The 27,207-nt window shown below is 47.6% G+C and overlaps 1 protein-coding gene across 1 annotated transcript; it reads right to left on the bottom strand.

Moving 5' to 3' along the window:
* Positions 1-10,489: 10,489 nt before the first annotated feature.
* On the bottom strand, positions 10,490-19,168 carry LOC102386447 (secreted Ly-6/uPAR-related protein 1-like). The gene is made up of 3 exons (XM_006031064.1): positions 19,090-19,168; positions 16,581-16,700; positions 10,490-11,729 (listed from the first exon to the last, which is right to left on the bottom strand). The coding sequence occupies exons 1-3, from the start codon at positions 19,139-19,141 to the stop codon at positions 11,512-11,514; spliced, it is 390 nt and encodes a 129-aa protein (XP_006031126.1). The 5' UTR covers positions 19,142-19,168; the 3' UTR covers positions 10,490-11,511.
* Positions 19,169-27,207: the final 8,039 nt, after the last annotated feature.

The following is a 27,207-nucleotide window of genomic DNA, read 5'->3' as shown; positions in this document are numbered from 1 at the left end:
ACTCTTTCCTGCTTATGCAGGGGGTCGGACTCGATGATCTATTGAGGTCCCTTCCGACCCTAACATCTATGGATGTATGAATCTATGAATTTTTACGCATGCATGGACAAAAGAGTATATGTATAAATGCCTTTAGTTACCTGCATACATCTGGGTAACATCATCACTGCTATACTGACACTGAGGGAGCCTGGGGAAGAGGATGTTTGTCTCTCCAGACAAATTCTGGCATGGGGCTGTTAATACATAAATGTCACTGAGACGATTATCCGCAGGATCTGGATGGCTTTCTACTGCTATCAGGCATGAATGCTATAGGTAAACCCTGGGCATGTGTATATGTGCTAAACTTAATGCACTTTTATGTAAGGTGCATTAAGGCGATTTAGGCACAAGTCTACATGTAGATGCGCCAATGCACATTAAGGTGCATTAAATTTAAGCTGGCATAGCTAAACCTCATTAGCCAATGCGTAGCCACAGTAATGCACATTAACACAGTGTGTGTCCATTGACACACGCCGCATTAATGCGCATTAAGCATCTACACATGGGCTAATGTGGCTTAGCTATGTCAGTTTAAATGTGGTACTTGCTTTAAGCAGGTATCAAATTTAGGCAGGATTAGCCTACAATCTCCATTTTTAAGGTGCATTAAGGGCATACACATGTGGACACATGACTTTAATGTGCTTTAAAAATGGTGATTTTAGGCAAATCCCTCTTAAAAAGGCCACGTCTATTCAAGCCCCCTGATATGCCAGGTGGTTGCTTTCATTTTTGCATCATGGCAGCAGGATTTTTGCTCATTAGGTTATTCATTAGGAAAATCGTGGAAAAGCTCATTAAAGAATCTATGTGTGATATGCTTGCAGAAGGTAAGATCCTGGCTGTCATGGGTAGGTCTTGTCTTACCAACCTCATCTCTTTCTACGACCAGGTCTCTCGCCACCTGGACACAGGAGACGAGGTAGACGTTATCTACCTAGACTTCCAAAAGACTTTTGATCTAGTATCCCATGATATCCTTGTGGGAAAACTGGAAGATTGTGGGCTCAGCTCTTGACAGTTCAGTGGGTGGGAAACTGGCTGCGTGGCAGGACCCAGAGAGCTCTGATGAATGGATCCATGTCATCCTGGTGTAAAGTAGGCAGTGGTGTCCCCCAGGGGTCCATGCTTGGACCGGTGCTTTTCAACATCTTTATCAATGATTTGGATGGGGGAGTGAAAAGCTCGCTGGCCAAGTTCATGGACGACACCAAGTTATGGGCAGCGGGGCCATGCCAGATGATGGGTTGCAGATACAGGTGGACCTGGAGAGGCTGGAGAGTTGGGCAGACAGGAGCCAGGTAAGGTTTAACACTTCCAAGTGCAAGGTGCTCCATCTGGGGGCAAATAACCCTCAACATACTTATGGGCTCGGAGGTGACAGCCTGACCTGCACCACGGCTGAAAGGGACCTCGGGGTAGTGATCGATCACCGCATGAACATGGGCTGGCAGTACGAGGTGGTGGTCAGCAGGACAAAAAACACGCTGGTGTGCATCTACTGATGCATCGCGTGTAAAACTGAGGCGGTGATACTCCCGCTGTCCTCCACGCTGGCGAGACCACAGCCGGAGTACTGCATCCAGTTCTGTGTGCTGCACTTCAACAAGGATGTGGGAAAACTTGTGAGGGTCCAGGGAAGAGCCACCCGGATGATCAGGGACTTGCAAGACAAGCCCTACAAGGAGAGGCCGAGGGACCTGAGCCTCTTCAGCCTACAGAAGAGCAGGCTGAGCGGGGACTTGGTAGTGACTTATCACTATATCAGAGGAGTACATTAGGAGCTCAGGGAACAGCTGTTCACCAGGGCACCCCCAGGGAAGACCAGGAGCAATGGGTACAAACTCCTGGAAGACCGCTTCAGGCTTAATACCAGGAAAAACTCCTTCACAGTCAGGGTGGGATCCAGACTGTGGGATCAACTCCCTGCAGAAGTGGTGCAGTCACCTACCGCGGAGGTTTTCAAGAGGAGACTGGACAGTCATCTCACTGGGGTCACCTAACCCCAGTTGTCTTCCTGCCTACAGAGGGGGGCTGGACCCGATGATCTGCAAGGTCCCTTCCAGCCCCTGACATCTATGAATCTATGGATTTATTAACTAGCTGCCTGTGGTGCCAGTGATCAAAGGTGATGAGCAACGGCACTAGGGAAAGGAACAGGGGATAAAACAGGAGCTAGGCAGAGACCTCCTGGAGACTGGGCTCTGGGTGTTGCAATGTGTAGGGCAGAATTTCTGGATGCTTAAATCCAGAGCCAGGAATTTGCAGAGATGGAGCCTGACTTCCAGAGATGCCGAGCAAACAGAGGGCTTGCGAAAGGCAGGCAGAGCTGCAAACATCCTACCCGTGGGAAAAATCAGAGCACTTGTATTCACAGGTCTGATTCAGGTATACATGCCTGATCTGGACTGCCCCATCTGGAAACACCGGCTTCTGCTGGTAGAAGCTGCATCCTCTGTTGCCAACAATAAATGCAAACAGTTGCTGCCAGGATGCAAATTCATGATGGGATCAAAGCCTCGGATAAAACAAATGACAGAAGCAAGCCAGTTCTGCAGGAACACAGGTAACCCTGCAATTGCATCTTGTAGAGCAAGACCCTGTGCTGTTTTTCTGTTCATTCCGGCTTTTTAATTAATAAAAACACTCCGTTTCTTTTCAAAAAGAGGCAATGCAAAACCTAGCAACGCGTCTCCTAGGCACAAGTTGTATAGGTGAGAAACTGAAAAAATACCACTTGTATAACTATTAAACTAAAAGCCTATAGGATATCAGAGACAGCTGCAGCCTTTTTATTGGCTTTTTCAAACCTGCTTAGAGAGTTTTATACATAACAGAGTCTCTGCTAGCAAGTCACCCGGTTTGGTGTGAAATGCTAACGAGCAGGATTCTCTATTAAACTCTATAGGGATTCTCAACAGGATAAAATATGTTGGTTTTTTTTTTTTAAGGGATGCTATTGATTTTAAAACATCCCGACAAGCTGGTTTGAAAATTTGTTCTTGCAACCAGTGCCTAAGAGCCCTGGACCTGAGAGCGAGGGATTTTTTGCCTTTTTTGCAATGCCAGCAGCACTCGGGCTAGGTGGCCTCCCTCTTCCCCTGCATAATTAATCAGCTGGGCCAAACTCCCTGTCCATCCTGGGGGTTTCTCACAAGGCTGATCTCACAGGATCAGCAGCACCTGTTGGTTTTCCTCGGGGCTGTAATCCGCCTCCCAAGCGTGTTACAGGTTGCGTGCTTCGGATTTGCGTACAAGACCAGACCTGCAGCATGCCAAATACACAGAGCTAAGTACGCCGCACTTAATACCTCCCCGCAGAGCCAAGCGATTGTTGGGAAAGGGAAATCACAGGATCACAGCAAACATAGTGCTGCAAGTCGCACAGGCTGAAGGAGTAACTAGAGTCCTTTTTAATCCCGGTAAGGGAAGGTCCCAAATTGGTTTTCACATTTATCACCACCAGTTCCCCATGCAGAGGAGACATGTGTTGTCTCAGCTAGAAAAACAATCTTTTCTCCAATGCCTGATTATGCCCAAAAGCTTGCAATTAAAGAATTTTTTTTTTTTTTTTGGCAAAAATCTTGTCGGTGTAATAAAAGAGATCATCTCTACTATGAGTCCTGACTCCTTTTTCCTCTAGACCGGTGGTCCTCAAACTTTGCTTCTTCATGGACCACTTGAAAGTTGCTGAGGGTCTCGGCGGACCACTTAATAAACTTTTTTGCGTTCTGCAAATCAAAGCACACGACTCATAGCTTAATATCGGTAGTCTTACCTTTCCAATGTGATGGATGTGCCTGTTTTTTTGAGCAAAGTTCTGGGAAGTCGGGTGTGATGTTTGCCAGCTTTCACCTTAGGTCACCTTTCTGCGGACCACCTGAAGGGAGCTCGCGGACCAGTGGTGGTCCATGGACCAGTTTGATAACCTCTGCTCTAGACCAATACGGCTACAAACTGCATACCTTGTCTCAGCTAGGAGTTGTATTGTTCTGTCGCTTTAAGGAAAACAGCGTGCCGCCTCGTTACAGCATTAGCCCCTCCAAGCATTTAATGACCAGGCTTAAAGCAGGGTCCGATCCAGATCCAGCCTGTGCAGCTGTCTTCCAGCTTGTGAGTCTTCCTCTGGGGCTGGAAATGTGGTGGCAACATTAATTGCTGCTCCCCAGCTGCCAGGTCTCTAGACCTGTTGGGAGTCCTGTATGTGACCCTGAGTGCTAGATTGCACCCGTGCGTGGTTGGGCTGATGTGCAGGTCACTCCAGATCTGGGTATTTGGGGTGTACTCGGAAGATAAAGACAGCTTCTCGGAGAGAGGGACTCACGTGAGGGACCTTTGCAAGTGCAGATGGGGACACAGAAATGCATTTCTGTTCCCTGGTGTCCCAGGCACTTTTCTGCCCCAATCCTACCTCAGCCGTGATGCTCCTCTCCCCTCCTCCCCAAACACATGCCCACCATAGTACTAACATGTTTGCTGCCCTTCTTCTGGTCATGCCAATGGGTGTATGTGATTCAAGCAGGTTGGGCAATTTCCCTGCACACACATATCTTTCATGGGCATGCTGCCATCCTGTATACTGTATCCAGAGCTTCCTTCTTGTCTTATATTCAGCAGGTTTGCCTTGGTTTTGATGGGTGAGGGCTACAGGACAGAGGACCTCATTAATGTCATAAATATCCCTTCCCCTGGCATGGGCTCTGCTCCCTTTGCCCCGTGTGATGCTTATCAATATACACTGAAACCAGTCCCTCAGAGATCCCACCGGCTCTGACAAGCTGAGGCTGGGAAAGGCCTGGGAGGCATCTCCAGCCCATTTTTCCCTGAAGGCAGCATTATTCCCTATAGGCATCTCCTAATGATTTCTTCCTTCTTTCACACAGGGCTGGAAGAAGCTTCCTGAAGCTACCGGGCGCTTGTACACGACACGCATAGTTTAGATGCACGTTACAAAATGGCACCGAAAATCCCCGTTTCGCTAAGGCCAGTCCCCTGCGTTTGCATCTACCCAAGAACTCTCCAAAGTCCCCACTCCAAACCCTCACCCACATCTGCGAGGCATGGGGCCTGAAACACCAGCACAACTCCACAGCATGTCCCAGGGAGGGCACTGCCAATGCAAGGGCAGGGAAGCAGCTGGTTAAAACACGCTCAGAGGGTCCTACAAGGAGGACCATGCCCTGTGCTACAAAGACAGCCCCTGCCCCAAGGCGGATACAACATGTGGAGCCCCTGCCTGAGCTGGGGTTATTACTGGGATTATTAACCTCTCAACACCCAGGATACCTCCTAGTGCAGGGCATTGGAGGCTGGAGCTGCTGTGTGGACCTGTCCTCCTCGCCCATTCCTGACCTGGCAGCAGGCTACTGCCCAGTGCAGACCAGCTCCCTGTTTCCAATGGGCTGGGGGATCTCCTCGCCCCAGGACAGCACTGGAAAGGCTTCAGAAGGAAGATGTCCAAAGCAAGGAGAGTAATTGCATTGAAAACATCCCAGAGGAGCTTTCGGGGGACACTAGCCCCCACAGGCCACAGCCCAGATCTTTGCCTACTGGAGACTGGCAGAGGACTTCCCCTAAGTGTCTGGTGTGACATTTCCCTATCTCCACTAGCATCTAGGAGCAACTGTTACAGAGGAACCTAGATGAGGTTTCATCCAGTCTGATAACTCCTAGATTCCTCTCTTACCGCTAACGGTGCATTGAGGGTTTATGCAACACACTGCTGTTGTGTTTGTGACATCTTTCATCCTTTGGCTGATGGGAAAGAAAAGATTCAGAGGCTTAAGTGGCTCGTGTCCATACAAAACATGGCTGTCTGCCTGCTGTTACCTGCAGAGGCTTACCAAGACTGATTCCCTAGACCAGAACATTTGGTTTCTTGCAAGAGCTATTAGCTGGGTTTGCTTTGCTCTGCACCCTGGAAGAGGCCACCCCATGGACCACTGTGATGCTCCTGAAGCAGGAAGGGGAAGCTCCACAGTTTTTCCCAGCATGCACCAAGACAAGCGTGGTTTGGAGGAGCAGCTGGTACAGATGGGCAAACAGGGAGCTGCATTGTGGGGAAAGCCAATGCCTCGTTACTACAGCTTGAAACATGGCTGCACCAAAATGCCTCCCCTTGTCTCATAAAGGGACCCACTGATAAAACACCCTCTGTCCCAGCCAACACGGCCCTGCCTGCACTGGACCAATTCAGAAGGATTTGCACTCAAATTCCATTCCCTTCCCTGTGAGCGTTGGTATCAGGTAGATCCATTGCTTGGAAATGACCTGTTTTTTCTAGATGCAGGTTTTTAAAAGGATAAAAGGCAGGGGTATGAATGTTTTAGGCTGGTTTTCTTTAACCAACATGGCTGCAGATCTGGAGGCCAGAACGTGAGTGTAGCTGCACCCTCCACATCACACAGCCATTGTGGTGCTGCCCTGTGCTTAATTATTCTCTATGGGAAGGGAGACCAAAATGCCACGGACGGCAGGGCTCAGGCTAGACCCCAGTGAGGATGCTATCAGAACACCTCCCCAAAATGAACATCCCTCCCGTGCCTTTCTGGTTTAGCCTGAGGCCTGGAGAAAGGGGTTTCCTCGCTCTTATGCATATCCTGATCACGTGCCCAAGTCCTAGCCCTGCTCAGGGAGAATAGTACCCACGGGGCAGCTTTGGTTCATGGTCACAACAGGTGAATCTGGAGCCAGGAGGGCAGAGACCTCCCCAGCACCCGGCTACCAGCTGCCAAGCAGGCTGTGATGCCAGCCTTGGCCATTTTCAGGGGGCCTAGGCCAACTTGCAGGAGTATGGCTAAGCAGAAGGCCCCAAAGCTTGTTTCTGAGTGACCACAGTGTGAATCTTTGCAGATGTGACCACTAGCTTGGCCAGCAAAGTAAAGGAAGCCAGCCACATGTCTAAGTAAACCATGCACACGATACAATTAAACAAAGCACAAGGCTTGAAAGAAAACATTATAAGGGACGGCCATGCACTAAATGATCCAAATATACTACATCATAGTTTTATCTTAGACTATTAGTTATTGATGTCACCAAATGTATGAGATGCTATTTTGCTATAGTTGATATATTTTTGTGACAGTGCTTAGATCGCTTGTAAAAACAATGCAGCCATGTCAGAGAAGACCATAAACTAAAGCAAAGAAGAAACAGGCCAGTGTTGAACAGCACTCCACAGTGGGGCAGGAAAGGAGATAAGAAACCCCAGGAGGTCCCAGGACTTAGTGCTGCCATGAAGGGAGAATGCATGGATGAAAAGGTGCAGGGATAAGTGGTGCCAGTACCTGAGCAGGAGGCTCCCGAGAAGGCAATGAAGGGGATGCCCTCAAGGTTGGTGTGTGCCAGGGTCTCCCTTAGCTTGCATTGCAGGTGTCCATAGAAGGCACCAGCTGGATCTGTGCACCAGTTTGGACTAGAGGCCTATCGGATGCACATTGTTTGGGTGCAATGTCTTGTGTCGTGTCATGGTCATGGGTCATTTTATGTAAAGTTGAGATTGTGAAGTGTATGGGAGAGTTTGGATAGGGCTGATCCTGCCTCAGGCAGCAGGTTGGACTAGATGGACACAAGGTCTGGATGGTATAGGATGGTTTGGACAGGAATGATACTGCCTCAGGCAGGGGTCTGGCGTAGAACATGAACTCTGGGCTGTCTGGGATGATTCAGCTTGGCCAGATCCTGCCTTGGGCTAGGGGCTGCACTGGATGCCACCTCCACTGGTCCCTTCCAGCCCCCTTCTCCACTCTCCATCCCCACTATCCCTGGTGTTGCTGGCAATCCCCCAGGCCCACTCCAGCTCCCTGCCTTCTTTCCCCACCACCCCCAATAGCCCTCAAGAGAGGGATCCTTCCACCCCCATGCCAAATTAGCAGACCCAACCCTTTCCCTGCCAGAACCACACCCATAGCCCCCCTCCCCAACATACCCAGTAGGGCTGTGCAAAATTTCTCTGGGTGTTTCGTTTCAAAGCTGTTTTGATGTGTTTCGAGCTCGAAACAGTGAAATCAAAAGGAAACAAAAGGCTTTGAAACAGCTTTGAAACAAAACGAGGGCACTCCAAATGTTTCAAAAGTATTGAAACATGTCGAGTTTCAAAGCCAGGCTTGCTTGCAGCTAAACAGTAACTAAGGAGAGGGAGAGGGGGGGAGAAGGACTGCTCTCATTTTGACATCTAACTCCCTGTTTGATTCCCCAGCTCTCTGATTATTTCCCCAGCTCTTTCTGGGGGGTGCGGGTCCCCGGATCTGCACACGGGATGACAGAAGACTGCCACTGCCAGCGAGTGATAAATGTTTTGTTTTGAACAGCTTGAGGTGCAGTTTCCCAGACACCCCTGCTCCTATCTCCTTAAAACTTGGCAAACATCATACCCTCAGAAGGAGCTACCATCCCTGCAATTTTTATCTGAATCAGGCAAGAAATGACAAGGTTATAGGCATTTTCATGAGTCCCCATTATAGCCTATGGGCAAAACGTTGAAATGCGTCGAAACAGAGAAACAGTTTCGATGAAACGAAACGGAACAGTGCTTCGAAACAGGAAAATGAAACATTGTCTCCTGGAAAGGGGAAAATGGAAGTCAAAATGAAACAGTGCTGTTTTGCGCAGCCCTAATGCCCAGCACCACCTGGCAGGGAGGAGCTGCTCCATGGGCCCTCTTTGGGGCCTGCACAGGTGCTGCATGAGGTGGGCAGATGTGGTGCCCAGCATGTGCTGGCAGCAGAGCAGCAGGGCACCGACAAAGCTGTTGTGCATGTGGACGAAGCACTGCTCCAGGTAGAAGGCATGCAGGTCCCAGAACAACGGTTGTGTGCACACCTCGAAGCGAAGCAACACGTGCAGCTCACGCTGGTGATGACAGCATGACATGGCCAGCCCCAGGTAGGCATGCAAGTGGCAGCTCAGCCTGGCCGGAGGATTGCCATATAGCTCTGCCTGCTCTGAGCTTGACTGGGGTCTCTTGAGTGTGGATTGACAACCTTTCATAGAAGCAGGACAGTGGCTGATGGGGTCCCCCTGCTTTATCTGTGGCAAGTTTGGGTGTCTTGTGGTGTGCCAGGGGTGCCAGTAGTTTTAGTAAGAGTTTAGATGATGGGTTTATCTGGGATGGTTTGGAGAGGGCTGATCCTGCCTCAGGCAGTGGGGTTGGACTAGATGTGACCTCTGGAGGTCCCTTCCAGCCCCATTTCTCTACAATTCTGATTCATCTCCACATCCCCAAGGCTTGCTGCTTGCAACCATGCTGGTTTAGCACAGACATGTGCAGGGGTTGGACTGGCTGCCCCTGGAGGTCCCTCTACATGGTCAGTTTATTTCAGGATGAAGGAGATGAAGGGAGACACAACAGCAGTTTGCAAATATTTTAAACCAAGTCTTCAAATCAAGGGCAGTGATTCTTCTGCTTCGATATAGTGCCATTAGTCCCATAGTCATTATAATTAAATGCATGGCTCTCATTCAGATTCATAAAGCAAAATCAAGTCGTATTGAACATCTGGACAGTGCCTCCAATACTTCAGTCAGTCATTTATGCATCTGAGTTAATATTACTACACTGGAGTTAAGGCTTTATCTAGAGATAAAAACAGTCTGCGGGGCTCTGAAGTAGAAAAGAGACATTATCTGGAACAGCTAATGGACAAAACTCCAGAAGAAAGGATAGTTTGAATAATGGGACATCAAGAGCCATTAGAAAGGACTGAAGGTGTGGACTGGAGAGAGATTAGCAGGAATCCAGGAGATGACAACGAGCCAAGAAGTCCATTGACTGCCTCAGCCCTGCCTGAATAGAAATGCCACTGCCTCTCCCAGGCAGTTGGTTTTAAAGTTTGGATGGAGCAGCAATCAAAGGGGTTGCAACTGCACCATTGCACCCCCCTGCATCCGCCCGTGCAGGTTGTCCAGAGAACCGGGGCATCTCCATCCTTGGCAGCTTTCAAGAGCAGTTTGGACAGACACTGGGCTGGGATGGTTTAATCGGGGCTAGTCCTGTCCTGAGCAGGGGGCTGGATGAGATATGACCTCATGAGGTCCCTTTCGGCCCCATTTTCCTATGATCCCATGATCCCAGCTTGTGGTATTCCCACCTGCACCACTCCCACAACTTTCGTGACCCCTGACTATTTGGCATCTGGTGGGTGCTGGAATAAGGCAACCTTCCTCTCACCATCTCTGCCTCCTGGCAGGAGGGTGTGTGCATGGAAGTGGGAGCATTTAAGGGCATGCAAAGGTAGAGGGGGATCCCCCACAATAGGGGGCTGCTTAGAGGGCTGGGACCCTGCTGAAATGCCCTGCCAATCTCCAGAGCCCCACTTCTGCCTAGATTGAAGCTGATACTTATAGGAGGAGGGACCTTTTCACTGCTTTTCCAGCCCTTGTGCTACGGACATCACTGGCAACTCCAAGGGGTTTATTATCCTGAGGGGTAAATGGGGGCTGTGTGGAAAGAAACACCAGTGGACGTGACTTTATTTGTGCAGAACCACTGGATGTGACTTTATTTGCCGGACACTCACAGCCCTGCCAGGGGCAACACGAGCCTCTAAGCTCCCTCCTGCTGCCAGCTTACCCTTCTTGGGGGACCGCATGGAAGGGCCTTGCTCATTGCAACAATGCAAAGGGGGAAGTTCAGCTCTTCTTCACGATGGGGCAGGAAATACCTGCCCACCGTCCTTCAGGTGTGCCTTCTTCGAGAGCAGGGACATGCTTCCCCTTTGGCCCCTTGAACTGTCAGGCTTCCTTAGGAAGAGGTGGCTTATGAGCAGGAAACGGAGGAGCCCCGGTATCACCGCACGGAGACCTTGTTCTACCTGTTGGGAGTCCTTCTTCAGGGCCAGGGTTGGAAGCCAGGTCTCCTGACGTTCGGACCAAAGGGTTCGCTGAGCAAATTCCCGAGAGACAAGGAGCAGCCTCCACTGATTCGGGGTGGGATCAAGCAGCAAATCTGCTTCTGGGGGGCATCGAGTCTGGGGGTGGCAGTGCTTTGGAGCTGGGAACAAGCAATGAAAGCGGTGCACAGACGGAGTTGGGTGCTGGGCCCTGTGCACAAATCAGCTGGGCGTCCACAAGAGCTGGGAGCAAAGAGGCTCAGACTCCCCATGCACCAGCTGGTCACCATGCCCCTTCCTGGACTCATTGGCTGGTAAGACAAAGTCATTTTTTCCCTTGTTCCTGCTACAGCCCCAAAGCAGAGCAGCTGAGAGAACAACCCTCCTCACCCCCCACCCCCAGACAGCCTGAGCTCCCATACCTGCAGGGCCGAGGCGGTAGCATGCAGCCCGCCAGTTTCCAGCCTAGCAGAATATTGCTGCAGGGTTCAGCATCTGGGTCCTCCCAGGTCCTTTCAGATTCAGTACCACGAATCAAACAAAAGCAGCTTATTCCCACGAGCACCTAAATACTCCACGCGCCGGAGCCGCTCAGTCCGGCGGGTTCCTGTCTGAGCACCGGGAGACGGCATTACAGGGGGGCCTTGGCGAGGATGCAGAGGACAGCAGCCGTAATCCCCAGCACGGCGTGGTTGGCTTTCAGCCCCACAACCCCGTTAGGGTTGGAGTTGCAGAGGTCAGTGTAGCAGCAGGAAACGGGATGCTTTACCCCAATTCCCCAGGGAGAGGATGGCACGCAGTTTGAAGAACAGCCTCTGGTAATGGTGATGTTCCCAAAAAATGGATAACCTATGGGGGGAAAAAGAAAGAGAAAGAGTGAAAGAAGGCTTATAATTTGGTGGGGGGCCCTGATGCTCATTTACCGTATTTATTCATTGACCATATTTATTTAGCGGATTTATCCACTTATTCTTTTTTATTATGTACCATATTTCTTATTTATCATATTGATTCATGTACAATATTTACTTACCATATTTATCCACTTATTACTTTTATCATTTAACATATTTAGCATTGATCACATTTACCATATTGATTTACCATACCTATCCACTTATTACTTTTATTATTTACTATATTTATCATTTATCACATTTAGTCATTTACAGTATTTATTTACCATATTTTATTCACTTATTATTTACCGTGTTTATTATGTAGTACTTTTCTTATTGACCACGTGTATTCATTTACTGTATTTGCCATAGCCCCCCGACCCACCACATTTCAAACAGGAATCCATCATTCAAAAACGTTTCTGCCCAGTTGTGGTGTAAGTTTTTTAAAAGAGAAGAAAAGGTCACATGGTTTTCTATACACAATAGATGAGGGAAAGCATCTTCAGAGAGGAGGCGTGAAGTCCCAAAGTGTTGAGAACTACCATGTTACAGCATTTATGAGAATTAGCTTTAGCCTGTGGTCTGCATTTCCCCAGGGTGAAAAGCTTCCCACAGCATTAGCAGTCTTTACTGGAGTCTGGAGTATACGTGGGGGTCTCTTTTAGTCCACCCGCACTCTCATTTCTGGCAGGGGGTCTCAGCTGGCTCTTTTTCCTATTGATGATAGCTAGCAATGTGCCATGAGCACCTGATGGCAGCTGAAATCAGGAAGCATTTCATCCACTTTGAATGCCAGGGTATGCTGCAGGCTTTCTGGATGCTCTTGTTGCTTGTATTCCAAGCTCATTTCAAAAAGGCTCAGGGCATGCAAAGCCTTTGTGCTCAATAACCATGTGTTGCCCATTGGTACCCTCAATGCACCCAATGCTGGGTCTGCACATAGGGAGACTCAGCCTTCTTCCTCTCTTATAGACTATTTCTGGACTTACTCCATTGCAAATTTGAGGGGAAGCAAGTTCGTGTGATGCCAAGTTGCTTCTGCCATGCATCGTTGCCCCAGTGCGTGACAAGTCAGACGGTCTGAGATGCTAGCGGGAAATCAGGACCGACCTTTTCTTTTTTGGCACCAGAATTTTTAGGGAAGCAGAATGAAGAGCGGGACCTGAGGTCCCCACTTTATTTAGGGCTTGTTTCTCCACGATGATGGGCCAAGGCTAGCAAAGCAAGCCTGGGAGACGACATAAAGGAAGCAGAGATGTGATGTGCCACCAGCCCAGAGTCAAATGGATTCTTTTCTTTTCCCCCAAAGTTTCTTTCAAATGTGGGTCTGGACTTTTCCACCTGGATTCCTCTTAGCTGATGCCATAGCCTTGTAGGTTGTTTTAGGTTAACCCATTCTATAAGGTGAGGGAACTATTTTAATGCTTGCAATTAGGAGGATAAAGGTGTTTTCTGTGTTAGCATACAAAGGTGCTTGAGCATCTGAGTTCAGAGGCTAAGTTGGGCTATATACGGTCTTCAGTTTTGCAATATAAGTCAAGCTATATACGGTCTCCCAGTTTTCTTGCTGGGATCCTATGACCCCAGCTGACTTCCTGCCCCTGGGGCAGGGGGCTGGACTTGATGATCTTTCAAGGTCCCTTCCAGCCCTGATGTCTATGAAATCTATGAAATCTATGAAAAACTTGTTTGGCAAGTGCATCTCTCTTAGCTGACTGCTGTGCTTCATACTCTTAGAAACGCCACTTTAGATTTCCAGGCAGATACCATTTATGCTGATTTGTGCCTCAGGCACTTAAGTACCCATATCTTTGCTCTGCTTTCAAGATAATTAGGTGGGGGGTAGCTGACGTTTTAAGGGCTATGGGTTGTAAACAAGCGGTGTGTCAAATAGGGGCAGGTAAAACTACATGCTCCATTTCATTTGCTACATAAGCACAACAGAATAATATAGTTCATTATATACTATATACAGGATAGTATAGTCATATACTTTATTATTGATTAGTGATTTACTTTATTAGTTACTCTATACAGAATAGTACACTTTATATATACTTAGTATACTTATATTAGTTACTATACAGACACTCTCATGGACCCAGAGGGACAGCCTTCCATCTTCAGCTGCCTCCGTGCAAAAATGAAGTTTATTTCCTACCTATTTCCTACAACAAGAAATTGTTTTTTAGATATATAGGGCATAAAAGGAAGGCCCAGGGAGGAATAGGACCCCTGCTAAATGGGCAGAAGCAATTGGTGACGGACAGAGGGGACAAGGCTGAACTCCTCAACGAGTTCTTTCATTTAATGAGTCATTTGAGCAGGTGCAATTTATGTACCCTCTGTGACCCATTGGCCCTTTGGTGTGGCTGAAACTTCTGTGGCAACTAGTCAGAGCAGTCTTTTGATCATAAGGATTACAGCTTATGCTTGGCTCCTTCAGTACTGTTGAGGCAAGATATCCACCTTGTGCACCTGCATGCAGTGCTAGTACCAGTGTAGTAGTTAATAGAAGTACATTTTACATACTATGCTACTAAATGAACCTTGGCTCAATAGATTCAAATTATACCACACCACAGATTTGACATTGTATGAATGTGAAGCTAGATCACGCTGCTTCCATAAAACATTGTGTTGAGGAAATGCAGTGTTCTATATTTGTGATAAACAAGATACTGCTCCAAATGTTTACTTTCCACTAAAGTAAGAAAATTAAACTATAATTTAGAGGGCAGCTTGCACTCATTTTATGGGACAATTTCCAGAAGCAATAACTAGAGATCATGTTACAAATTACCAACATGTTTTTGAAATAGTACATATAACTTCTTAAAATAAGTATACTGCTCACAGGTTATTAACTTGCTTGTACGTATTTCATGCCTATATCATAACACTGCTATATCAAAAGTATGTAATATTACAAACAACACATAACATAATAATCTAAGAAACATATTCATCATATATTCAGACTGCTAGCCTAGCTTGTTTGTAATTAAAATCATAATTTAACCTCTACTTAGTTATTTAATATTTTTCCAGTTGTCTCTCTGTGTTTGGAAAATGTAAAATGCTATGTAAAGACCTGATTATACAAACCGTATTCATGCAAATAAGGATTTTCAATGTGAGGTACTAAATATCAATATTATTAAAACATTTGAATTAATATTTAGACAATTCCAAATTAAGGGAGTAAAAAATTCTCCAACTTTTGATTGACAGAATAAGGCAGGTGTAAATAATAAATGTAGCTGGAGTAGGAAGGTCCCTGCCTCATTCAGATCAAGAGGTGGATTCTTTGTAGTGAATTGAGGTCATAAAACTTCTGCCATATGCAGAGCAGGTAGTGGACAACGGACAGTGTCTGAAGAAGTGTAAGAGTTCACCATGTTCTTAATGAGTATAAAAGTAAATAGTGGAAAGCTTCTGCAGACACAGAGCCACATGGCATCATTTTTATAAGAAAGCCAAGGGCCTTCAGGAATAAATAGCATGTGATTATACAATTAAATACTCTGGGCCAAATGCTTGTGTACCAAACAAGCATTCAGTACACCAGAAGAAAGATGAAGAACAAGATGTGGCTTTCTCACACCTTTCTACCCAATCTCACCATGTGTGACAGTGAGAAAAATTAAGGTCTAGTTCAGCACTTGGAGGAAAACTAACCTGCATGGCTGTCCTTGCCAGGAAGTGCAAGATGCATTAGCTGTACCCATTGCTATATTGCTCAAGCCAAGCATGAGGGTCAAAACTGCATGAAATCCTCAAATGCCTTATACAGTAGAGTTTCTTATCTTATTTACTACCATTTACTCAAATATAAGAATATAAGCAAACCCCCTAATCATTAGTTTGGTTTTAATATATACATGAAGAGTCCGACCTGAGTACTAGCACTGCATATGCAGGGGGTCAGACTCGATGATCTATTGAGGTCCCTTCCGACCCTAACATCTATGAAACTATGAATCTATGGGGACTTTTTACCATCTTGTACCATCTACACTTTTCCCAGAGTCTGACAAAGGGACTTTGATCCCAAAAGGTTGCAGAAAAGGACAATTTAGTTGCCATTTCCCAGTTGGTCTAATAAAAGGTATGATTTTGGAACCCAGAGTTCTAGTTTTTTGTATGTTTACAGTCTAGTAATATACTTTATTTGCTACTGATTTGCTTTATTAGTTACTCTATACAGAATAGTATACTTCATATATATGTAGTATACTTATATTAGTTACTATACACAGACTAGTAATATACTTTATTTACTACTGATTTGCTTAATTACTCTATATAGAATAGTACAATTTATATATACTTAGTGTACTTATGTTAGTTACTATATATAGATTAGTAATATACTTTATTTACTGCTGATTTGCTTTATTAGTTACTCTACACAGAATAATATACTTTATATATACTTTATATATACTTAGTATACTTATATTAGTTACTATATATAGAATAGTCATATACTTTATTATTTACTAGTGATTTACTTTATTAGTTACTTTATACAGTATAGTATACTTTAAAACACCACTTAGTTATGGGCTCTAGCAGCCTAAGAATGAAGCTGCTTGAACCGTGCTGGGCTGGTTATTAGAAATGACTAATTGTCAACATTACTGGTGGGGAGGAGGGGCATTATAAGGGAGGGATCCAGCACTGACTGGGAGTTAGGAAGAGGATGGGGAAGTGACAGATGATTTACTGGGGAGGGCATCATTGCCATGAATCGGGGGTGCAGGCCTTTTGTCATATGTGGGGTGAGACTTACCCGAGTCCACGGACAGCTCTGTTGTCCTGCACGCAAGCTCATTCGGTTTGCAAGTGGCAATCCTGGTGCATCTACGAATATCCGTTGGCGCTCTGCAGGTGTAGCATTGCAGGGACCTGGCTGCAAAGGGAAACCAGATGGGGAATGTCAGAAGTGAGCGAACCAAGCGCTGAGGATGGCCCTGAGTGACTGTTTCTCATGGAAGACAGTTCATTGCATTAGAGGGTGGCACCTCCGCTACTGCCCCACCCACGCAGGGTGCATTATGAAGCATAAAGCTCAAGTCACTAGTCACACTTTAGCTGCAAGATCAGGGCCCAGCTGGCCCCTGTGTCCCCACATTGGGTCCCAGGTCACCTCTGTGCACAGATCCAGTGTGCTCTCTGCCCCGGGGGGCTCCCCACGGGTCCATAAGTTTGCCAGCAGGAGAACAGCCATGGCTGCTATCATTTAAAGGTGTGGTGCCCAACATTCAAAATGCATCCATTTCTTAGTCCCATACCCCCCAGTATTGTTTCAGCTTCTGTTCCCAGGCCTCTTTTCATAAGAAAGGAAACAAATTACTAATTCATAGAAACAAATTACTTTCGGGGTGATATTTCCTAGGTAGCATCTCAGCTCACAGATGAACGTTTAAGTTTGAACAGCTTTGGGACCAACTCCTTATGAGAGTGACTGTAAATGTGCATGTGTGTGTGTGTATGTATGTGTGCATGTGTATTGGTCTCAGTTCTGATCCAGATTAGAAAATGGGGAGATAAACTACCATTTTCCACCGGCACAGCTTAGGGCAGAGTCCAACTGGGGGACTCTCCCAGCCTTCATTCAGGTCTGCTATTGCTCAATGCAGCTGTTGCTGGTGTATGATTTATAGCATTGCTTTATACCAGCTGTTGCTTTGCAGAGTCAGGTCTTTGCACATGCTACCACATGTCTGCTGTTCTGACTCCTTTGTATAAAGCAGTTAGAAAATGCAATATATATCTCCCCTGCCACCTTCTGGCACTAAAGAAGAGCATCATTTTTCCCCTTCCTAATAGTACATCACTAGGCATGAGGTGCTCAGCTAAAAGGGTCCTTCAAAGCTTTGCAGCACCGGCTGGGATTGACTCATTGAAGCCCCCAACTGCGAGTGCATTTCAAAGGCAATCAGGACTCGTAGTAGAGATGATATCTTTGATTAGACCAACAAGATTTTTGCAAAAAAAAGTCTTTAATTGCACTCTTACAGGCACAAACACCCTTCCTCAGGCATTGGGCCCCGGATGTGTTTCATCTCCTTTGCAAATTTGAGCCTGAGCCAGTGCAGGGAGAGCTCTGCTGAGATTGGGGAATATTTTCTTCTCTGCTGTGCACAGGCAGAAGTGACCTAACGAGGGGCAAAGTCAGGCAGGACGAGGCCCCATGGGCCTGCACTTTCAGCCGGTGGAAATGGGTGCAGCTGCAGCCATTTCAGGAGCTGAGGCTCCCTCAGACCAGAAAGAATTGGACTGAACCAGGTCCCAACTAGCCCAAGGTCCTGTCTTCAGCGGGGGGCAGGAGCAGCGACAGCCGAGGGACCCCTGAGTATGCAGAGCAGGGCTAATCTAATCTGCTCCCCTCCTTTGCAATCTGAGCCCAGCTCCTGATCACTCCGGATTCACTTGAAACCAGAAGCAGGAGCTTTAGCAGCAATTGCTGGGCCGCTCCCCAACCCATGCTCCTCCTCGCAGTATAAGCACCTGCACTGGGGAGTTGAGTGGGAGTTGTCCATCCTGCCCTTAACCAGACAGGCCAGGCAGAGGCCGTGTCAGCTCTGATCAGTCTTTGGCCCCACTGCTTTGTTCCCAAATCTCTTCACACGTGCACACACACATGCACACACAGCCCCAATAGATTATGGTTGGGTGGGATGGTTTGGACAGGGCTGGTCCTGCTTCAGGCAGGGGTTGGAGTAGAAGTGGCCTCTGCAGGTCCCTTCCAGCCTCACTTTTCTAGGACCCTTATGACAATCCCTACATGTCTTACCCAGCTGAAGCAGCATGGGATGTCCCTAGGCTTTGTTTCTTTCTCCTCCTTCCCCTAGCACCCATGCTGACTGGGCATGCAACACCAGTGTCCTGACTGTGAAGTGCTCTGCATTTGCTTTCTTTGCTTTCCGCTTCATTTGCTTTCCACTGTGCCTGACAGTAAAGCAGCTCAGGATCACAGCACCTCTCTCTGATCTAACAGTGCCCCCCTTCTCCCACCCCCTAATCCCTCCTGAAAAGCAATCCTTGCAATCTCCTATGCCTGATGAAGGGCGTTTGTGCCCAAAAGCTTGCAAATATATATATATATTTTTGGTGCAACTATCTAGTTGGTCCAATAAAAGATATATCACTTCTGCCATGAGTTTTGAGTCCTATGCCTCTTCTTTTGCCTTCTTGCTTCTTGGAAGAAACACATCCCCCACCATCCCCAAGCCTTTCCCAACCCCACCACGTACTCCATGAGACTCCAGCAAAAAGCCCCTATGGTCCCATCTTACCAGGCTGTACACATGCAGATGCAACCACCAGAACAACCAGAAAGGCTTTCATCCTCAGCAGGTCCCTTTAGCTGGGGTGGCAAAGACCCTGAACAGCAAGGAGCAGCTTCCTGGCAGCTTTATATTCTCTCCAGCCCCATGGGTGGATTCTCCGGGAATGATGGGGAGCGAATCCCTTTGTTTCTCATTGGGAATTGCAGCAGAACGGGTTCTTCGCATAGAGAGGCAATGAGGTCACTTGGCAGGGCGCTGCTTCCTTTCTTGCCACACGCCGGCATCTCTCCGAGAGCAGGGCCCCGGAGGCAGAAAACAAGAGGAAAACAAAAAAAAATAAATAACAGCAGCAGCAGCCTGATTTTGATCTGCAGCCGATTAGCCTGGGGACCTACCGACCAGACAGAAGGGGCTGGGAGGAACCCACTAGCTTAAATCCAGGTAGCCTGGCTGAAGATGCAGAAGAATGGAAATCAGGGGTGCTGGGGATAACCTGCAACTGGTGTGGGAGTCTCTGGGGTCGAGGCTTTGCCCCTACATCAAGGCTGAACCTGGCGTGCCGGTAGCAGTGTGGATGCACTCTGGGATGATCTCAGGAAGCTCCTTCCCATGCAATAGCACGGCTGTTTGCCCCCCGAAGCTCCAAGACCCACTCAGCAATGGTTGTTGGGCTGTCATGCCCCCTCTGAAGGATGCTCGGTCTGGAGGAAACTGCATAGAAACCTCGGGCAGCAGCAGAGCTGAGGGCAGGGTGCGAGCCTGGACGACCCCTGAGGTCCCTTTTAGCCCTGTGATTCCAAGGGGGTTGTGTGTCCTGGTCCGATGGCACGGACCATCCAGCCGTGATGTGATGGCCCATCCAGCTGTGAGCACATGTGGCTGTGCTTGAAACACCTGGGCTGGTTCTCTTCCAGATGCTCAGGAACACGGGACTGGAAATGGCTGTGAACTCCAGTCCGCTGCGTCCACACATCCAGAAGACCACGCTACTCTGAGCCCTTGGCGTTCCCTGTGCAGATATGGCAGATACTGTACGGTCTGGTTTGATGTTTCCCTCATTGAGGCAAATCTTCCCTGAGCATCAGCAGCTCAGACAAAGGGAAGTCAGGGCGGCGAAGATGCTGCCCTAAATCCCTGGCACGTGGGTTCAGGCTTATGCTACCGACTCCATGTGCCTTGTTCTGGGCAAGGTGCTAGATTCCTTTACCTCAAATGTATGTCAAACGTATGGCTCACGCCCAGTGCCATACCTAGACTCCCGGTGGCCCCAGATGAACTTTTAGTATTGGGCCCCTCTTCCCCAGACATAATGATTTTTTGGTTGCAAAAGTCTTTATCACATCTGTGGTACTGATGTCTTTAAATAGTTTGTTCTTCATTGATAACATTGCCAGTCCCTTAGATGTGCAATATTAAACCTTTTTTTTTTTTTGCAATTGTAATTTTTGGGTTTTTTCATTTTTAGGCCCCCTTTCTGTCTGGGCCCCAGGTGGCTGCCCCGTTCGCCCATGCCTGTGTCCGAGTCTGCTCATGGGCTGGGTCTGTCCGGTCTCCGTGTGGTCTGGCTTGCAGGGCGCTCGGGGGCTGGGAATTTGGGGTGACGGCATGGAGAGCCTGGAGTATCCTTGGCAATGCATATTGGCAGGGGCAAGTGATAGCTGTATTAACCCCTCTGCTGCTGCCTCTCTCCTGCCACAGCCATGTGGATCCAATAGCCCCATAGTCTGGATCCGGGCCAGGCCATGTGGATCCAATAGCCCCTGCTCCAGCCTTTGCTCCTGGTCTCTGAAATGGTGCAGAAGTGTCTCCTTTTAGGAACTGCTCAGAATTTGCTGGTTAACAAGGGGTTGAGGCCTTATTTATTTATTTATTTAATTTTAATAATCAACTTGAAAATGTCTTTTTTTCCCTAAAGTTTTTAACCATTTTCATGACATTTCATTCCGAAAAGAAAAACAAACCCAAACAAGGACTTCCACGACAGTAACATGCTCCATCCCAACATGTTTTGAATGGAAATTTTTTATTTGGGTTTTTTTTTGGTTTCAAAGTGACTTTTCAAGTTTTAAATTCCTTGTTCTGAACATATACAGTTTTACAATGAAGACCGTTGGAAGAGTATACGTGTCTTGATCTTGCAGATATAAATCCCTTGTTTTCACTAAATGAAACATTTCATTGGAGTTAATGAAATAGATTAAAAACAATTATCCTCATTCTCATCATCATCATTCTGTTCCCTAATAGAAAAAAAAATCAGAGCAATTCCTCTGAAACAGAAACAGTTTAAATCATGGAAAAATCAAATCAAATCAAATCAAATCAAATCAAATCCATTAATGCTTGTGAGCTACAATATTGGGAAGGCTATAAGTTAATAGGATGTTATTACCATTTCCCCCATGGGGACATCAGTGTTGCATCAGCCTACTGCAAAAGTGTGTTAAACTCCTGCCCTTGCAGTATTTTCTTCCCCTATTCAACCGCAGAGGAGTTTTAGACAATGAAACATGGTTGTGCCCTCCTGTCGTTTATATATTAGATTGCCACTGTGGGCAATCTCGGTAATAACTGGAAAGATGAGTAATTAGGATTTCTACTGCCGGCAAACACAAGACGAGGCAGGCTCGAGCACTGGGCGGGAGCTTGGGTGGGGGACTGCAAGAATTGGACCTCCTTCCATGTGTTCCCATAGTTTTAGGCTGGAGCGTGGAGGGCGGGGAAGAGAACCAGCTGATATGTCAAAAAAAGTTTGGCCTTCTGTCTGTACCAACAAAAAGGCCAACGTGAAGAAGACTTAGAACAAATGCCCCACCCTGGGTGTAGCCTTGCCAGGCAATGAGGAGTTATACAAAACAAGCCGGCAGGTTGGGTGACGTGCAGCTATTTTCTTGAAACATGGGCAGGTCAAGGCATACTTGAGCAAGAAGTCATCCATGCCCATGACCCAGGGCTTTGGGTGCCAGAGCTGGTTTGAGCAGCATTAACTGGGGAATGCGGGATGGATCAAAATCAAGTCTTCACACCTGCTTGACGGGGTTGGGACTAGTGGCTACAGCCCTGTGCTTTGCTCCAGATATATCCCTGTACCACGGTCAGCACTGTGGTGCCGTTGGGGCCAGCCTGGTGCCCTGTAGTACCTTGGTTCTTTACTCTGCCGACCCCAACTCATCGGGTGACCCTGAGCTCCCTTCAGACGGTGTCCAATTGGGGCATTCGTTTTGGTTGCTTCCATTTTTCAGGGCCCAAGCCCCAACCCTTCCTCAGTGGTGGCACCTCACTGCTCCCCTCCCATCTCTGCTTGTGGCCTTGATTCCCAGCTGCACTCGCATTGGTTTCTGGATTGCATTTTAGGTGAGGCCAGCTCATTACACACCCCTCCTGGCACCGTGTTACCACAGACCTTGGTTGACTTTGGCCAACGCATCTTCATAGCAACCCCATGAGGAACAGCAGCAGCATCCTCCCTGCTTGTACCGACTGGGATGGCAGTCCAAAGAGGGAGAGGAGGTTTCTCAGGGTCTCCACAGGACAGAGCTGGGGCTAGAAGAAGAGGAGACAAAACCAAGGGTACTAGCCTAACTCCATATCTGCACCATCAGAGATGCTGAACCATGGAGGATAGGCTTGGGTTGGAGCTACCAGCTATTTTCCAAGGGTAGGACATCACCATAACATCTCCAGCATGCAATGTCCACGGGGTTATTTGGTCTAGCTCCTCATGGCAGTGGGGCATGGAGCAGTCATAAAGGGAATTTAGAGCAAGCTTAGAACATAGTCAGGACACTGCCAGGTCCCCAAGACTCATCTTGGACAAACTCAATGAATGCATTGAGTCCAAAAGTGAGTGAGCCCAAAAGATCATCTTGGACAAACTCAATGAATTCACTGAGTCCAAAAGTGGGTGAGTCCAAAACATCATCTTGGACAAACTCAATGAATGCATTGAGTCCAAAAGTGAGTGAGCCCAAAAGATCATCTTGGACAAACTCAATGAATGCATCTGAGGAAACAGGAGCCCAAGAAGTCACAGAGAAGGAGAGGGGTTGTTCATGGGGAAGATAAACTAGCGTGTTAGCCAGGCATCCTCCATGGGGCAGGGCAGCAAACCACCTCCCTGCAGTTTTGGACACCAGTAGGCACAAGCCTTTGGGGCTTGAGAGTGATAATCCTGCTTGGTCCTGGCATGAGGAGTGTGCAGTATGGCACTTCACTCCAGGAGCAGCATTAGCTCCCCCTACCATAGCACGGTTTGCTCCAATGACTTGTGAACCAAGTCAGGAAAGAGGAGAGGTGGATTCAGCCCCTTCAGAGAGGCAAAGCATGCGTGACCGATGGACTTCAAAGGAAATGTGGCAGTACTCAAAGGTGCGATGACAGCAGTGTGGATGCATCATACTTCTCCACAAGGGCTTGAAGGGGGCAAACATCCAGGGAATGGAGTTACATAGAAAATAGCAATCTCAGCTTATCCATCCACCGCTGTGGTGTCTTGTGTCCCAAATGCTCATGCAGAACACCAGGGGAAGCAATGAATGGTAGCAGCGGTTGTCACCCAATACCCATTAAACTCAAGGAGAGTCTTTAAATTGACTGGGAAAGGTTTTAGATTTGGGCATAGAAGAGAGAGAAAATCCACTTCTCAGGTGTTTGAAATGATAGAGTAAATTAATTAAATGCTGGAGTGGGGACAGGGCAGAGATGTGCTAGAGTCATCTTGGGGGTCAGTGATCCTCAACCAGCTTTCTACAGCGTGCCATGAGTTCCTCTTAAGGGTGCTGTGCAATGCTAGTGCCATTAGGGGTGTAAACACTTACACGTGATTCACAAGATAAACCCAGAGGTTTCACACAGGAAACCGGAGCGGCAGACACTTTCTGACCTGTTGCGGGCTTCCGGAGGTCTTTGCAATGGAAGAGTTGCTCTGGTATTTTTCTATAGTCAAAAAATGAGTGAAAACTAAGAGCTGGCATTTTTCTATGCAGTGCCTTGAGCCTCCAAAGCTGAGAACTGCTGTTGTAGGTGATGAGAGACAGGTGAGGATAAATCTTAGCTGGCCTTTCCAGCACCACCCTCATGGGTGTGAGAAGGGCAGCTGGAGAGATCCAATCTCTGGCATTTAGGTGCTGGAAAAACAAACTGGATAAATATTGGTTGGCTAGAGACCCATTACCTCCATTGATAAGCTGCCCCAACGGTGAGTCACGCTCGCTATTAGAAATGCCATTCTTTTGTTTCATAGATTCATAGATTCATAGATGTTAGGGTCGGAAGGGACCTCAGTAGATCATCGAGTCCGACCCCCTCTAACTGTGAAGAAGTTCTTCCTAATGTCCAGTCTAAATCTGCTTTCTGCTAGCTTGTGGCCATTATTTCTTGTAACCCCTGGGGGCGCCTTGGTGAATAAATCCTCACCAATTCCCTTCTGTGCCCCCGTGATGAACTTATAGGCAGCCACAAGGTCGCCTCTCAGCCTTCTCTTGCGGAGGCTGAAGAGGTCCAGGTGCCCCAGTCTCTCTTCATAGGGCTTGGCCTGCAAGCCCTTAACCATACGAGCGGCCCTTCTCTGGACCCTCTCCAGGTTATCCGCATCCCTCTTGAAGTGCGGCGCCCAGAATTGCACGCAGTACTCCAACTGCGGCCTGACCGGCGCCCGATAGAGGGGAAGTATCACCTCCTTGGACCTATTCGTCATGCATCTGCTGATGCACGATAAAGTGCCATTGGCTTTTCTGATGGCTTCGTCACACTGCCGACTCATGTTCATCTTGGAGTCCACTAGGACTCCAACATCCCTTTCCGCTGCCGTGCCACCCAGCAGGTCATTCCCTAGGCTGTAGGTGTGCTGGACATCTTTCCTCCCTAGGTGCAGCACTTTGCATTTCTCCTTGAAATTTGTTGTAGTCTGAAGCTTTCTAGATTCAGCTTCCAGCCCCTGGATCTTGTTAGACCTTTGTCTCCTAAACTGAGGAGCCGGAGCCAGCCTTTCTTTTTGATCGACTCCAAAATGGAGAACCTGGAGCTTTACATTCAGGTGCATGTTCTCAATGTTTGAATCACTCCCTTGGCTCTTCTCTGCACCTATGCCATCTTAGCAACATGCTGCACGTGAAGCCCCGTGGATCTATATGACACCTCTCATGCATCAGAGAGGGAGAGGAACAGATGATAACATTATTCAAACCCACTTTGTCGGTAGGAACATCCTAAGGTTCATGAGAACTTGTAGTATGACTTATGAGGGGATGCTGAGGGACCTGAGCTTATTTAGTCTAATATTGATGGGGGATTGAATAGCAGCCGTCAGTCACCTCCCTGCAGGGGGGCTGGACTGGTCTCAGTGGGGGCAGATGGCAGGACAAGGAGCAATGGGCTCACATTGCAGCAAGGGAAGTTGAGGTTGGATATTAGGGAAAACTTTCTCACTAGGAGGGTGGTGAAGCACTGGAGCAGGTTACCCAGAAAGGTGGTCTAGTCTCCATCCTTGGAGGTGTTTAAGGTCCAGGTAGACAAAGCCTTGTCTGGGATGATGTAGTTGGGGCTGGTCCTGCTTGGAGCAGGGGTTGGACCAGATGTGACCTCCTGAGCAACCTTCAACCCTCATTTTCTATAGTTTCATGATTCTAGTAGCAGTGAGAGTTATCACCCATCACCCTGGGGAGAGAGACACGGGTCTTCAGTCTTCTTCAGTGTCTGCGCTTACACCCCGTTCAGTCTCCTTCTTCATTTATTTGTACATGTGTTACGTCCCTGACCACAACAAGACACGCTCTGGTTTTCTCTTCTGATTGGGTAATTTCAAGTTCTTTGCATGTTTGGGACCACTGGAAAAACAGGTTTTAATTGACCCTGTCATGCTAGTTAGTTGTGCTCATCAGACAAGATTGATCAACAGCTTGTTTCCTCTTGCGCTTAGGCCGGTGTGTTTTGCTTGCCACCTTTGTGCTTCCTCCTTTCCTTTCACTGGCTTTCCGGTTACACTACAAATATCAAGTTGTGCATCGAGATACGTGAAGTTTTTCGTGTCTGCCTCAAAGGATTCTGGGAGTTTGGTGAAGCAAGCTTAGCACAGGTCTAGAGCTGCACATTTCAGCCACGCAGAAACCCCTCGAGGTTGCGTTCTTATCTAATTACTACCCCTGTATTGCAAAAATTCGCAGCCGGGGCTTAGAGACATTTCTGGGTGTTTGTGATGTTCAAACAACGATCAATGTGAGAGGTCAAGCTTCAGGCTTTCCAGCAGGCCTCACTGGTTTGCTCAGCTTTTTTCCCAATGGTGTGGGAAACATCACCAGTGCCCATGGTGATATTTTTAGCTTTGCTTGCCCAGCCTGCATTGCCCACCTCACGGCAGAGTGTCGAAAGCAGAGGCTTGCCAGGGTGCAATGGCTTTCCACCCATCCTGCTGCTGCTGTGCTCCCATGCAGAAAGGCATTCAAAGCTTAATAAGCCAGAAAGAGATGGGACATAAGTGAGCATGAATCTGCATTTTATTCCAGTGTTGCTCTAATGTAAAACCCAGAAAAAATCTCCAAGTAAAACCAAGAACGCAATCCCTTGAGGATAGCTCTGATGACTGGGCTATAGTCATGCACATGCTTGCTTTCCCTTTATGAATGAATTTCCAGTGCCTTTTTGCCTAGTGGCACAGCTTCAGGAGACAGGTGTAGCCAGCTGCCTTGCACCTCCTTTAGCATAGCAGTTCGGCAGCCTCCCAGCTGGTTTGACTTTCCTCAGGCAGAGGTGGGGATTGAACCTGGCTCTCCCACATCCTAGGTGAGCACTGAATTAGGCAGCTGCTATATAAAAGGGGTGAAAGGGCATAGGGGTCCGTCTCCAGGAGGGGTTTCAGCGCTGTGCATGCTGCATGGATGCATTTACTTCCCTGGAGCGGTGGGTCGGGGACTGAGAGGGGAGGCATAAAACAGCCCAGTCCTGAGCACTTCCCTAGTGAGCACTGATAACCGGGGATCCTGGTTTTTTTTGGATAAAAAAAAAATCCCCAATTTTTTGATTAAAAAAAGGAACCCTAAATCCACATATTTCTGTAATCAAAGTGAAACACCACTAATATATATACAGTGGTGATCATAGAAAAAATGTGGATTTGGGGTTCCTTTGTTT

Source organism: Alligator sinensis, unplaced genomic scaffold, assembly GCF_000455745.1.
Source record: "Alligator sinensis unplaced genomic scaffold, ASM45574v1 scaffold1054_1, whole genome shotgun sequence".
Classification (NCBI taxonomy): Eukaryota; Metazoa; Chordata; order Crocodylia; family Alligatoridae; genus Alligator; species Alligator sinensis.
Note: the sequence above shows the minus strand (reverse complement) of the source record. Positions and strands in the feature narration are given on the sequence as shown.

What these genes read in the sequence shown, in the direction of transcription:
- LOC102386447 (XM_006031064.1), bottom strand. Translation starts at nt 19,141, where the DNA reads ATGAAAGCCTTTCTGGTTGTTCTGGTGGTTGCATCTGCATGTGTACAG. An exon ending in ATCTGCATGTGTACAGCCTG is followed by an intron (nt 16,701 to 19,089) that starts GTAAGATGGGAC and finishes TTCCCTTTGCAG; the next exon opens with CCAGGTCCCTGCAATGCTAC. An exon ending in AGAGCTGTCCGTGGACTCGG is followed by an intron (nt 11,730 to 16,580) that starts GTAAGTCTCACC and finishes TTCCCCCCATAG; the next exon opens with GTTATCCATTTTTTGGGAAC.